The sequence below is a fragment of the Martes martes genome, assembly GCF_963455335.1.
Source record: "Martes martes genome assembly, chromosome: 4".
NCBI lineage: Eukaryota > Metazoa > Chordata > Mammalia > Carnivora > Mustelidae > Martes > Martes martes.
In genome coordinates, this window is record NC_137891.1 from 168,065,564 (window position 1) to 168,076,781 (window position 11,218).

At 59.8% G+C, this 11,218-nt stretch overlaps 1 protein-coding gene across 1 annotated transcript; it reads right to left on the bottom strand.

Annotated features, from left to right (window-relative positions):
* Positions 1-769: 769 nt before the first annotated feature.
* Positions 770-8,088, bottom strand: HCRTR1 (hypocretin receptor 1; the record flags this gene model as incomplete). Its single annotated transcript, XM_080801808.1, has 7 exons — positions 770-960; positions 2,599-2,720; positions 3,850-4,082; positions 5,579-5,694; positions 6,144-6,387; positions 7,493-7,671; positions 7,884-8,088. 7 exons carry the CDS (start codon positions 8,086-8,088, stop codon positions 770-772), a joined length of 1,290 nt encoding a protein of 429 aa, XP_080657934.1.
* Positions 8,089-11,218: the final 3,130 nt, after the last annotated feature.

Here is an 11,218-nt window from a genome sequence, read left to right on the forward strand (position 1 = left end):
AGGTGTGCGCGGTGGTCAGCAGATCATAGCATTCCAGTACTGCCTGGTCTTCTCCCCTTCCCCAAGCTTCCCCACCGCCTCTCTCCTCACCTCAGCAGCACAAATTTTGTGCAATGACAAGGAAAAGGAACATTCAGTGCCAGGCTTTTAATTACAATTGCTTCAGGCTGCTGGCCTCCATGCCAAATGGCCACACGGAGAGTGTTCTAGCACACCAGAAAGCCGACGGGGTCCAGTCTGCGGTGCACACGGCACGTGGCCAGGATGGGGCTGTGTTCCTACCAGGGAAAGGCTGGACCCCGATTCGTTCACGTGGGCCTCAGAGCAGCTGGGCTTTCCGCTGGAGCCGCTGGGCCAGATGGCACTGCCCGCCAGGACCCTTACAACAGACTCCAGGGGAGGCCTGTAATTGGGTGGGAGAGGGATCTTTGGGAGGAAGGCCGAGCTGCGGAAGGATGATAGGGGTGGATGAGACCGTGGGGCACAGCCATGTGGGAGGAATAGGATAATCCCGTCCACAACACTTCACAATCTACAGTGAGCTTTCCGCTTTCTCGAGCATGCTTAATCCTCCCATCAATCCTGCTTAGGAGACAGAGCTCAGAGAAGGGAAGTCACTTGCCCAGAGTTAAACAGGCAGAAAACCAGGTCTGGAGCCCTGGCCTCCCACTGCATCCAGCAGTCTCCACAAGGAGTCAGGGGAGCAGCCCAGGCAGGAAGCAGCTCGTACCACCTTCCCCCACCCGGGAGCCACCACAGCGACCGTCTCTCAGGGCAGCACCGTGGTGACACTGGTGAGCACCACGTGCTCAGGGACTTTTGAGACGGAGTACCGGCCGTGCAAGGACAAGGACTTGTGGCTGGCAGAGGAGCGGGGGCTGGGGGCCTTCGGAGAATCGCAGGGACCCAGGCCAGGCAGGCAGCTGGAGAAGGCGGCCTTAAACTGCTCCCGGAATTTGCCTTGGTTGGAGACAGAAGACACAGCCATAAGGAGATGGATGAAGCAGGAAGGTCCTTGGGCCCAGGAACACCCACGCAGCTCCAGCCAAGCTGCCTGTGAGGGGGCGGGAGGGCAGGGGAGAGCTGGGACGGAGAAAGCCCCAAAGGCGACCTTGGCATTGCCAGGGAGAGTGAGGACAGAGGCCCCGGAGCAGTTCCCAAGGAGAAATGCAATTTTCATCTGATTCCTTGACTGCGCTCTGGCTCTGAGCCCAGCTCAGAACGTGGTGTCTGGTTCGGGGGCCTGGGGCCACCTCTGCCCTCCTTGGCGGGTAGGGGGAGGGGCTCGGTCTCATGGCTATGACTAGGCTATCCCCACCCGTGCCCCACAGTGACGGGAAGGACAGCAGCAGCCTGCATGAGGCCCTGTGAGGGGCACCTCTGTTTTGCCCCACGCACCGCTCCTCCCCTGCTTCTCCCAGCACCCTGAGAGGCTGGCGTCCTTTATCCTTACTTCGTAGGTGAGACGCACAGAGGTGCAGCGACTTGCCCAAGGTCCCCCAGCCAAAAGTCAGGCCCAGTTCTCATTCCGGAGCGCTTCTCTTGAAGGGGACAACAGAGTAGGGAAGAAGGGACTACCACAGCCAGCTCGGTCAGCCAAAGGACACCAAGGAAATAGATGGTGTCTGGAGCAGAAAACTCCATGACCACACTTCATCAGCCAGCAAGCCTCCCTCAGGCCCCAGCAGAGGGCCAGGCACACAGTAGGTGCTCAGTAAACGGACACAAGACAGGAATGCCTGGCAGGAAGTCTGGCTGCCGCCTTTGCGGCAGCCCTTACATCTTCTGTTCTCCCCACTGAGCTGGAGACCGCCGGCTAGCCTTCGGGGACTAATTCTTTAGTCTCAGTGAGGGTTGGGATATGGACCCCCAGCCCCTCCTTCAGCCTCTTCCCAAAGATCTGTTCCCAGGCTTGAACAGGCATCTGGACCAGTTCTTCAGGCCTAGTTCTGCAGCCAGAGGCCTCGCGAGCCACACTTCTGTTAAGCCCAGGTAGGTCCGCAGGCAGAGGTGTTACCACCCGGAGTCTGGGAGGTTGGGGCAGGAGGTGCACACAGTGGGACAGCAGAGGGGAGCAGCCTGGGGTGGGGCTAGGGGACTGGGGATGCCTGGACTTTCGGACAGGGGAGCAAGAAGGCTGGTATTGGAGACAGATGGATCCGGGGACAGCCCCCCACATTCTGGCGGCTCTGCCGCTTTGTGTCTAGCTGGGCATGGGGAAGCCCTTCCCCGGCCCTGGGCTGCCTCTGCTGGTGATCCTCCCTTACCCAAATGACTTGGTTATACAGTCATCCTCTCGGGCGGGAGCTCCCGGGCCCTCTTCCCATAGGCCTGGCTCCCCCAGAGCCCGTGTTGGCCAGACAGGGCCGACTAGAGGTTCTGCTGTGTGGCCTGTCTCCCACTTAGACCAGGGCTCCTGATCAGGGCCAAGTCTCTTCCAAATGGGAGTTCCCAGAGCCAGCTCAAGATCCCCAGGCGGGAGCAGGGACATCCCCTCCTGCCATCCCTTTATACAGCCTGGCTTGGGGGTGTGCAGACTGTTGTCCCGAAGACTGCCATGCCCCTCCCCCCATCCCCCTGCCTCTCCAGCCCGCTCACCACTGAGGAAGTTGTAGATGATGGGGTTGGCAGCGCTGTTGGCATACACCAGCCAGTGGGAGAAGGTGAAGCAGGCATAGACGGCTTCTCGGTCGCTGGCTTGGCGGAACATCCCAAACACCCTAGGACCGGGGGGGAGGACAGTCAGAAACGGGGTAGAAGTGTGTGCACGTGTATCCCATTTTTGTTGGGTGGGAGTCACTGTCCTTATCTAAAACACAGGAAAGCCAAAGCTCAGAAAGGGGAAGTGAGTTGACCAAGGTCACACAGCTCACTAGTGGCTATCGAGGGCAAGAGTTCCCACTGCCCCTTCTGTCCCACCAGGTGGCCCTTTCCTGGGCCTTTAGGTCTGAGGTCTTGAGCACAGAGAGTTTAACCAGGGTGGTTGTCGGGACAGGGACGAGGGTCCATCTGCCCATTCACCGGCTCTCAGATCCCCTGGGACCCCCACCCACTTCCTCACCCACCCTTGCAGCGACATGAGGAGTCAAGCAAGACATCATCCATTGTTCAGTTAGGGAGGTGCACAGAAGCAAGATGACATGCCCGAGATCACAGGAAGTGATCCAGGAAATGGCCAAGCACAAACTCACACTGAGACCGGCTCCTGACAAACAGCCCGCTGCTCTCTCCTTGTGCCCCGCAGCCCCTCACTTGCTGAACCCCCTGTTCCCTCCACTTCCAGTGCCTTCCTCCAGACACCTGCTGGCCTGGCCCCTTGGTTTCCCCCCTTCCTTCAAGTCCCTGTCAAATGTCATTTCCTCAGATGAGCCTTTTTTTTTTTTTAACCCTTGTATCTAAAAAAAAAAAAAAAAAAGATAAAAAAATAAACACACAGAACCCCACTAACTCGTCACCTTCACTCTCTGTGCTCTTTCCCTATTTTGTCTTCATCGCAGTATCCCTCCCTGCCAGTACGGTGGAGACTTATTTCTCTGTCCCACTAGATGTCGCCTCCAAGAAGGCAGAGACTTTGTCTTGTGCGCGTGGTCACTGTGCTCCCTGCCCCCCACCCCCACCAGGAGCTGATGGTTGAGAGAAGAGATAGAGGAATTTTCATAATCCCCCCCCCACCCCCGGCAGGCCACGGCTGGCGGCTGGCGTTATTCACTGTTTACAGGCAAGAAATTGAGGCTGGGAGGCTCCGAGAAGGGAAATGACCTGCCTCCAAGGCCACATAGTGGGTGAGGACTAGAGCCCTTCTTTCCCCCAAGCAGAGAGAGGCCACCAGCTGTCCCCTTGCGCTCTCACCTCTTGAGGACATTGAGAACGCTGATGGGCAGGTAGCAGAGGGCAAAGACCAGCAGCACCACCATCAGCATCTTGGCCGTCTTCCTCCGCGCCCGCATCTGCTTCATCTCAGCCAGGAAAGCCCGGGCCCGGGCCCTGGGTGGGGGCTCTGCGCTCAGGCCCTGGCCCAGGTCGTCGGACTGGTCTGAGGGCCGCTTCCAGTTCCTCACCAGGGCCGATGTGGTGCCGGGGATCTGGTTGGCACAGAGAGGGAGAGAGAGAGCAGTGGTGGGTGGGGCTCCCCGGAAGGGCCGTTCTCCTCTGTGGGGTGCTGCTCTGGGGGGACCCTGGGGCAGGCTGGAGGTGGGCCAAGGGAAGGAACCTAATATTCATGATGAAGACTGACACTCGGGGCTGGAGGGGGCCCCGTGAACTTGAATCTCCCAGGAGCTCACTGTGAACCCCCCACGGTGTGCCTTCGGGGAAGGGATTCCTGGCCCTCAGTTACTGATGAAAGAACCGAACCTCAGAGAGGCAGGAGACTCTAGAACATCCTCCCGAGCTACCCCTCCATCCTCCTTAGGCCATTGCTTCCTGTCGTGGGGGGAGGGGTGGTGGGGTGAGTTGTGCCCCCCACCCCTGCCTGTGTCTGACCACGGAAAGACCTGGGCAAGGAGTGAGCAGGTGAGTAGGTGAGCGGCACGGAATGGCCGGGGCCTCAGAGCACAGTCCCTGCCTCCGTCACAGCCCAGAATCCTGGGAGGGGTCCAGGTTTCAGGAGCAGCCATAGATATCCCTGAAGCCTCTCACACCATCGGGCACATGAATCGCCCCCCAAAAGAGGGGCACGGGGCTAGAGTTGAGGAAAATTAGGGGCTAGGGCCAGCTCAGCCACTCATGACCTGTGTAAGCTTGCTCAACCCACTCTCCTGCCCGAGCCTTGGTTTTCTCATCTATTAGAGGAGGATAGTGACTCTTGCCCTCGGGACTGGGGGGCTATCGGGCAGAGGGCAGGTGCTGATAGACTGCAGGTTGGTCACCTTCTGGTCTGCATCCTCTCCTTGCCCAGGCACAGGACCCAGAACTTAGCCCCCCCTTAGACCCAGAACCTCTGAGCACTCCTCTCCCCCCACAATGACCCCCCGCCCTCCAGAACCTGCTGGTGATAGGTCTGTAACAGAGACCAGCAGGCAGGCCCCGGAACCAGAAAGCTTCTGCCACCCGTCGGCTGTGGCAAGTTGGCCGCCCTTTGTCAGCATTGGCAATGGGGGTTCTACTGCTTCTGTGCTTAGGTCGTTGTGAAGACGTTGGGAGCCAAGTGCCGAATTTGGCAAAAACGCAGAGATGATGTTGTTGTGGGCCGACCTGGGCATTAGAATGCCACTGCTCTTCCCCTGGCTGGCTGAGGGGTTCGGGAGAAGAGGCTTTGCCTCTCTGGGACTCCGTTCTCTCACACATTCAGTTGGGGACAATATACAAGGGTTGAGAGGAGGCAAGACTAGCTAAAAGTACCCAGTACAATGAAGGGCAGCTAGAGCTCAGAACGATGATGAGACTTTAGATACTGAAGCCGGTGTCAGTTAACATTCTGTTGCAGGGTTGGCCCCAGTGCTTTGGCCTTGACTTTGACCTGTCCCTGGGCCTTGCCTCTCTCCGGTGGCAGTCGGGATGGCAGATTCTTTCTGTTCCCTCAGACCAGGACCCCTTTCCTCCCCACCAGCCCAGACAGGGACACCAAAGTGGGCCTCACCTGGCGGCCCCAGAGCTTGCGGAAGATCTGGAAATAGGCCATGGCCATGAGGCCCAGTGGGGCCAGGTAAGTGACAATGAAGAAGCAACTGTGGTAGATCTTGGGGTAGAGGTCGTCTGTAGGAGTCAAGAGACACAAGGGCAAGAGACACTCTCCTTCTGGGGACCTCCAGCCTGTTCCACTTAGCAAAGCCCCCCTGCCCCATCTGGAGCCGGACAGCCAAAGCAAGCAGCTGGGTCTCTTATAGACACCGCGAGAGAGAGAGACCCTGCAGTTGCCCAGCTGGTGGGTGTCCATCCTGGAGGGAGCCCTCACACGTGTCTAGACTAGAGGACATACCCGCTCTGGATGTGTCCTTGCTAGATGCCTGCTGGACAGCGTCCATCAAGGGGTTACCCGCCCTGGGAGAGTAACCCTATAGAAGCTGGCTCCGAGGGTGTCCTTTTGGGAGATGGCCACCCCGGGAGTGCCCACCCCAGCAGTGTACTGACAGATGCTTGTCCTAGGGGTACGTGTCCCGGAGGCACCCACTCCAGGGCCTCTTGCTTGAGGCCCCCACCATTACCTGCCCAGTGTTCATCACAGACGGAGAAGAGCCGGGTGCGGTTGGCTAGCTCAGGCAGCACGCTGCTGCATTCCATGACGGCAGCCTGGGGCACCATCACAGCCAAGGACACAGCCCAGATCCCCAGGATGGAGCCACGGGCACGCCGCGCAGTACTCTTGAACAGCAGCGGGTGGCAGATGGCGTACCAGCGGTCCAGGGCGATGAAGCTGAGAGTCAGCACTGCCACCGACACAGACACGGCCTGCCCCATGGGCACATGGTGTCAGTCCCCTTGGAGGCCACCCACAGACATGGGGTGGGTGATGGGGCATGGAGTCCCCAAACGCCAGGCGTCCATCCTGACTGCACTGCTCATGGCTTATGGAGCTTTGGGCAAATCACTCACCTTCTCTGAGGCTTGTCTGAGGAATGGGAACATGTCCTCCACCTTCGGGATTCTTTCGAGAATCCATGAAATCACGTGGGAAAATGTCCAGGTTGGGACCTGGCCCATAGTGGGTGCTTCCCTACCATGAATAGTAACTTAATGGGACCTACTACGTGCATGGCACTGTTCGCATTATCCTCACAACAACCCCATGGTGCGTACTCTTACCCCGCGTTACAGAGGAGGACACTGAGGCACAGGAAGGTTAAATAATTTGCCTAAGGTGCATTTCCTCCCCACCCTGTCTTCATTGTCAGTGTTCACAGGGTTAATCTGTTGAGTGGAAAATCTTAAAAATCCAAGAGGCATTTCTCTTTGCCCAGGGATGCCTTCCCTTCCCCGGGGCTGTGAGGAAAGAGCCTCCCTCAGGGAGGCAGAGGTGAGCCTAGGAACAGAAGTGGAAGTGGAAGCTGCCTCTGGGAGGGAACGCTGCCCTCTGGGGTGCATTCTGGCCTCTGGCCAGCCCTCTCCCCCCAACCGCCACCACATCTGGACAACCTGATCCCTGCCGCTGGGGGATGGAAGGCCCTGGCAGGGGGGGGGGGTGTCTCCTCACACCAGCCCCCTGGGAACCAGGAAGCAGGCCCAGCATGCATCTGTGTCTGTCACCGTGGGCTTGTGCCCCTCTCCTGGTGAGTGGAGGTGACTGCACGTGTGTCCAGTGGCTATGTGCGTGTGGGTCTGCGGGTGTGACTAGGTGGGGATCTCTGTATGAGTATGTGGGGCCAGGCCTGTGTCTCCAAGTGTCAGGCCTCGTGGCCGGGCCCTGATGACAGGAGAGGATGGCACGGCAGAGGAACTGAGCCACCTCGTCCTGTCTGAAAGGCAAGTCTGAGGGTCGCTGAGGTCTATGCAAGGCCATGGTTTTTTGTACTTGGGGTGACAGAGGGGTGACGGACGGTGCCTGGGTGGAGCTTACCTGTAGATAGGGGATGACCTTGCAGAGGGCATGACCGAAGAGCCAGGACTCAGTGATGTCTACCAGCAGGCTGGCCGGGAGGCAGATGGCTGTCACAAGCACGTCAGCCAGGGACAGGTTGACGATGAAGTAGTTGGTGACCGTCCTCATGTGGTGGTTTCTCCAGACAGCCAGGCAGACTGCAGGGCGGGGGCGAGGGTGGGAAGAGGAGGGTGGGAAGAGGAGGGGGACGTGAAGCAGCGGGGGGGGGGGAGGGGGCACAGCAGTGCTACCCAGCCCCCACACTGCCAAGCCAAGGGGAGGTGGGGAGGGGGAGAGGGAGAAGCCAGGCCCAGGACCCCTGCCAGTCCCCAGGGGAAGTCCGCAGCACCACAGGGACATAAACACCTACCCAGCGTGTTGCCCACCAGGGCCACAAGGAACACAGCCACGTAGGCAGCGATGAGGACCCACTCATACTGCTTTGGGTAGAGATAATCACGCCACAGGTAGCGCAGGAACTCGTCTTCGTAGTCAGGAGGTACCAGGGATGGTGATGGGTCCCCACCGCCAGTGGGGGTCCCAGTCTGGGCCCCTGGGGTGGCCGAGGGCTCCATGAGTTCAGGAGCTGCTGATGGCTAGGGGCATCCTGGGCCCAGCAGGGCGTGGGGAGCCCGGACCAGGTCTCAGCCCACTTCTCTTGCACACAGGTCTCTGGGGTCCCAGCCCCAAGCCTCCTGAAAGAAGGAGGGGAGGAAGGAAGAAAGAACACTAGGAGTGTGCCAGGCACTTTGCAGGTAAGCTCCCTCAGTTCTCATAGTGTGTCGGTTGCGGTAAGCCCGACATCGATGGGGAAAGACAGATGTGGCTTACATCTCAATTCCATGCTAGGTGCTCTTGGATACCTTACGTCTCTCCTTTCAGCCTCAGTTTCCCCATCTTTCCAAAGGAGTAATAGCAGTACCTACCCCACAGAGCCGCAGCGAGGTGTAATGAGCGCTAATGCGCGCCAAGTGCTTTACCCAGACGCTGGCAAGGGAAACCGGCTTCGGGGCCGGCTCCCGTTACCATGAGCCCTTTGCTTAAGGCCACAAAGCTACTATGCCAGGTCTGTCTGAATCCACGAAACACCATAGATTTGCGACTGAAAGCCATCCCCACTGCCAATGTTCTCTCCTGAGTCAGTTCACAGGCCTGGAATTTTGGTTTAAAAAATGGTCAAGGGAAGCGTTAGAGACCCAGGCGCCGCCCTCCAGACCTGGACCCTCCTGGTAGGGCACACACTGGCGGCAGGGGTGCAGGAAGGAACTGACGACCTCCCTGCAAGAGAGGAGAGCCCCAGGCCCAGAGACCCGGCCGCTCAGACCCCCGGATCGTCCCCACTTGAATCCCCGCGGCCGCGATGTTCCCCGACGGCCGCCAGGGGTCGCTGGGCTGGCGCGCAGGCCGCTTTCTCCATTCATAAATCGGGCCTCCCTCCCCGCCCCTCCTCGCTCGCTCAGACCCCTCCTTCCCGCGGCTAGGCAGGGACGACCCCGGACGTGTGTAGGAGGGTTGCCGGTCCCTGGAGATCACTGGGGGAGGTCGAGGGGCCTCCTTCATACCCCCTCCAAGTGCCGACGGACCCAGTCCCTCAGCGGGACCTCCCTGCACCTCGGGGACTGGGTGGGGGTTGGGGGTGGCTGCGGGGAAAGGTGGAGGAACGAGGGCGCTAGAGGTTCTGCAGAAACCTGCCCGGAGGAGGGCAGAGCCTCCAGGGGACCCTGCCTTCCAGCACCCAGGTTATGCCCCGAGACTCTTGTCTCCCGCCGAGGGTCCTTTGGAACCCCCACCCCGGGCCTGGGGGAATCCCCCAAACCCCGCACCTGTTGGCTCCAGGACCCCGGCGTCCTCGGCTGCTGGTCCCCGGACCTTGCACCGGGGACTCCGCCTCCCTGCCCCGAAGGCCGGGCTTCAGGGGCCCGGGCCGGGGGAGGGGTCCGGGGCAGCCCCCTCCCAAGGCCGCGCTGCCTGGGCTCGCTCCGCTGGGCGCGAGCCGCCTCTCCAACGCCGGCTCTGGCTGGGCGCGGGCTCCGCTGGGCTGCGCGCCGCGGGGAGGGGGGGCGAGCGGGAGGGGCGGGCGGGGAGGGGAGCCCCCAGCCGGTCTCCGCTTCATGTCGCCCAGCCCGAGACCGGGAGGGCGGGGGAGACGCTCATTCCTCCTCGCCTGCCACTTCATGCTTCCATCCCACCTCCATTCATGCGTCCATCCGTTCATTCATACGTTCGCTTTCACTCGGCATCTGTGCCTCTGGCCGCTGAGCGTTCAGAGCGCACCTACTGTGTGCTGGTGGGCCCTAGGCAGCTCCGGAGGGGCCCCAGCGCAGACGGGGATCCCAGCTCCACTTCTCGCGGCCGCACCTAGCTGACGAGGAGGACGGCACAGGTGGGTCACAGGGGTGCCCATCTCCCAGCGCACCCCCACCCCCGTTCTCTCTGCCCCAATCCTTTTTCTTCATACCTGCTTTCCCCCCTCCCAAGATGGATGGTAAGTAGGGGCAGGAAGAGGCGAGCCAGAGGGCCTGACTAATTCAACAATTACTAAGCTGTGTGCCAGGCAGTGAGCTAGAATAATAGGGCTGCCCCAAGTGTACCCCATCCCCCCACCATGCGGGATCTCACTTAATCTCCCCACCAGTCCAGGGAGGTAGTCACTATTGCCCCATTTTGCAGATGAGGACACTGGGTTCACATGGTTCAGAACTTGCCCAAGGCCACACAGCAGAGGCAGAGTCAGGATTCTGACCTGTCATCCTCTCCAGGTTTACCCACCTCCTTGCCAAGCAGAAACTCCCCGTCCTTCAGACACGCCCAGGCTGGCCAGAGACAGGAGGCTCACAGACCAGCAAGTGACTATAGCACGAGGAGGGCTGGGAAGTGGCCCAGAAGGACAGATTGATTCAACCAGGGCATCAGGACAGACTTCTTAGAGTAGGAACACAGGGACATGAAAAGTGGGAAGGTAGCCTTGCAAGGGGGATTGAGGTAGCCACAGAGAGGCTTCCAGGTAGAGGAAACAGCAGGTGTAAAGGTAGGGAGGTTGGGCCTTCCAGGAACCACAGGGAGGTGATGAGCGACCCCCTGGGCATCAGGCCGCGCCCTGCCTCAGGACAGGACCTTCCTGGCACATCCGGTCCCACCATCCTCTCTCACACCCAGAGACTCACAGTCCCTCCCTCCTTGGGGTGATTCCTGAGATGTAACCCTCCATGTTCTCTGTGGCAGCCAAAGCCCTTTCTCAGAGGAGCTGGAGACGGGCCATTAAACACAGTGTTTGGTAGTGGAGCTGGGATGACAGTGGACAGGTCAGTGACCTCCCCTGCCTCTCCAGAAAGGGAGAACCGAAGCTGATCCTAAGGCACAACTCTGTCCCTGGGCAGGACGAGTGATGGGTCCCAGCATCCCTGTGGTTCCAGTGCTCTGTCCTGCCTGCCTGGAGTGCTGGCGGTGGGAGGGAAATGAATGAGGGGACTCCAGAGAGGAGCACCTGGTGTGCACGCGCATGTGTGCATGGGTGTGTGTGAGCGTGCATGTGTGCTTGCACATGCACGTGTGTATGTTTTTCTGTATTTAGGAGGAAGGGATGTGAGTGTGTGCTTAGAGGATCTATTCTGTGACTGTGTATGTTACTGTGTGTGTGTGTGTGTGTGTCTGAGTGTGCATGTGAGCAGAGGACAGGCTTTGGGTTGGTGACTGAGCGTCACCCTG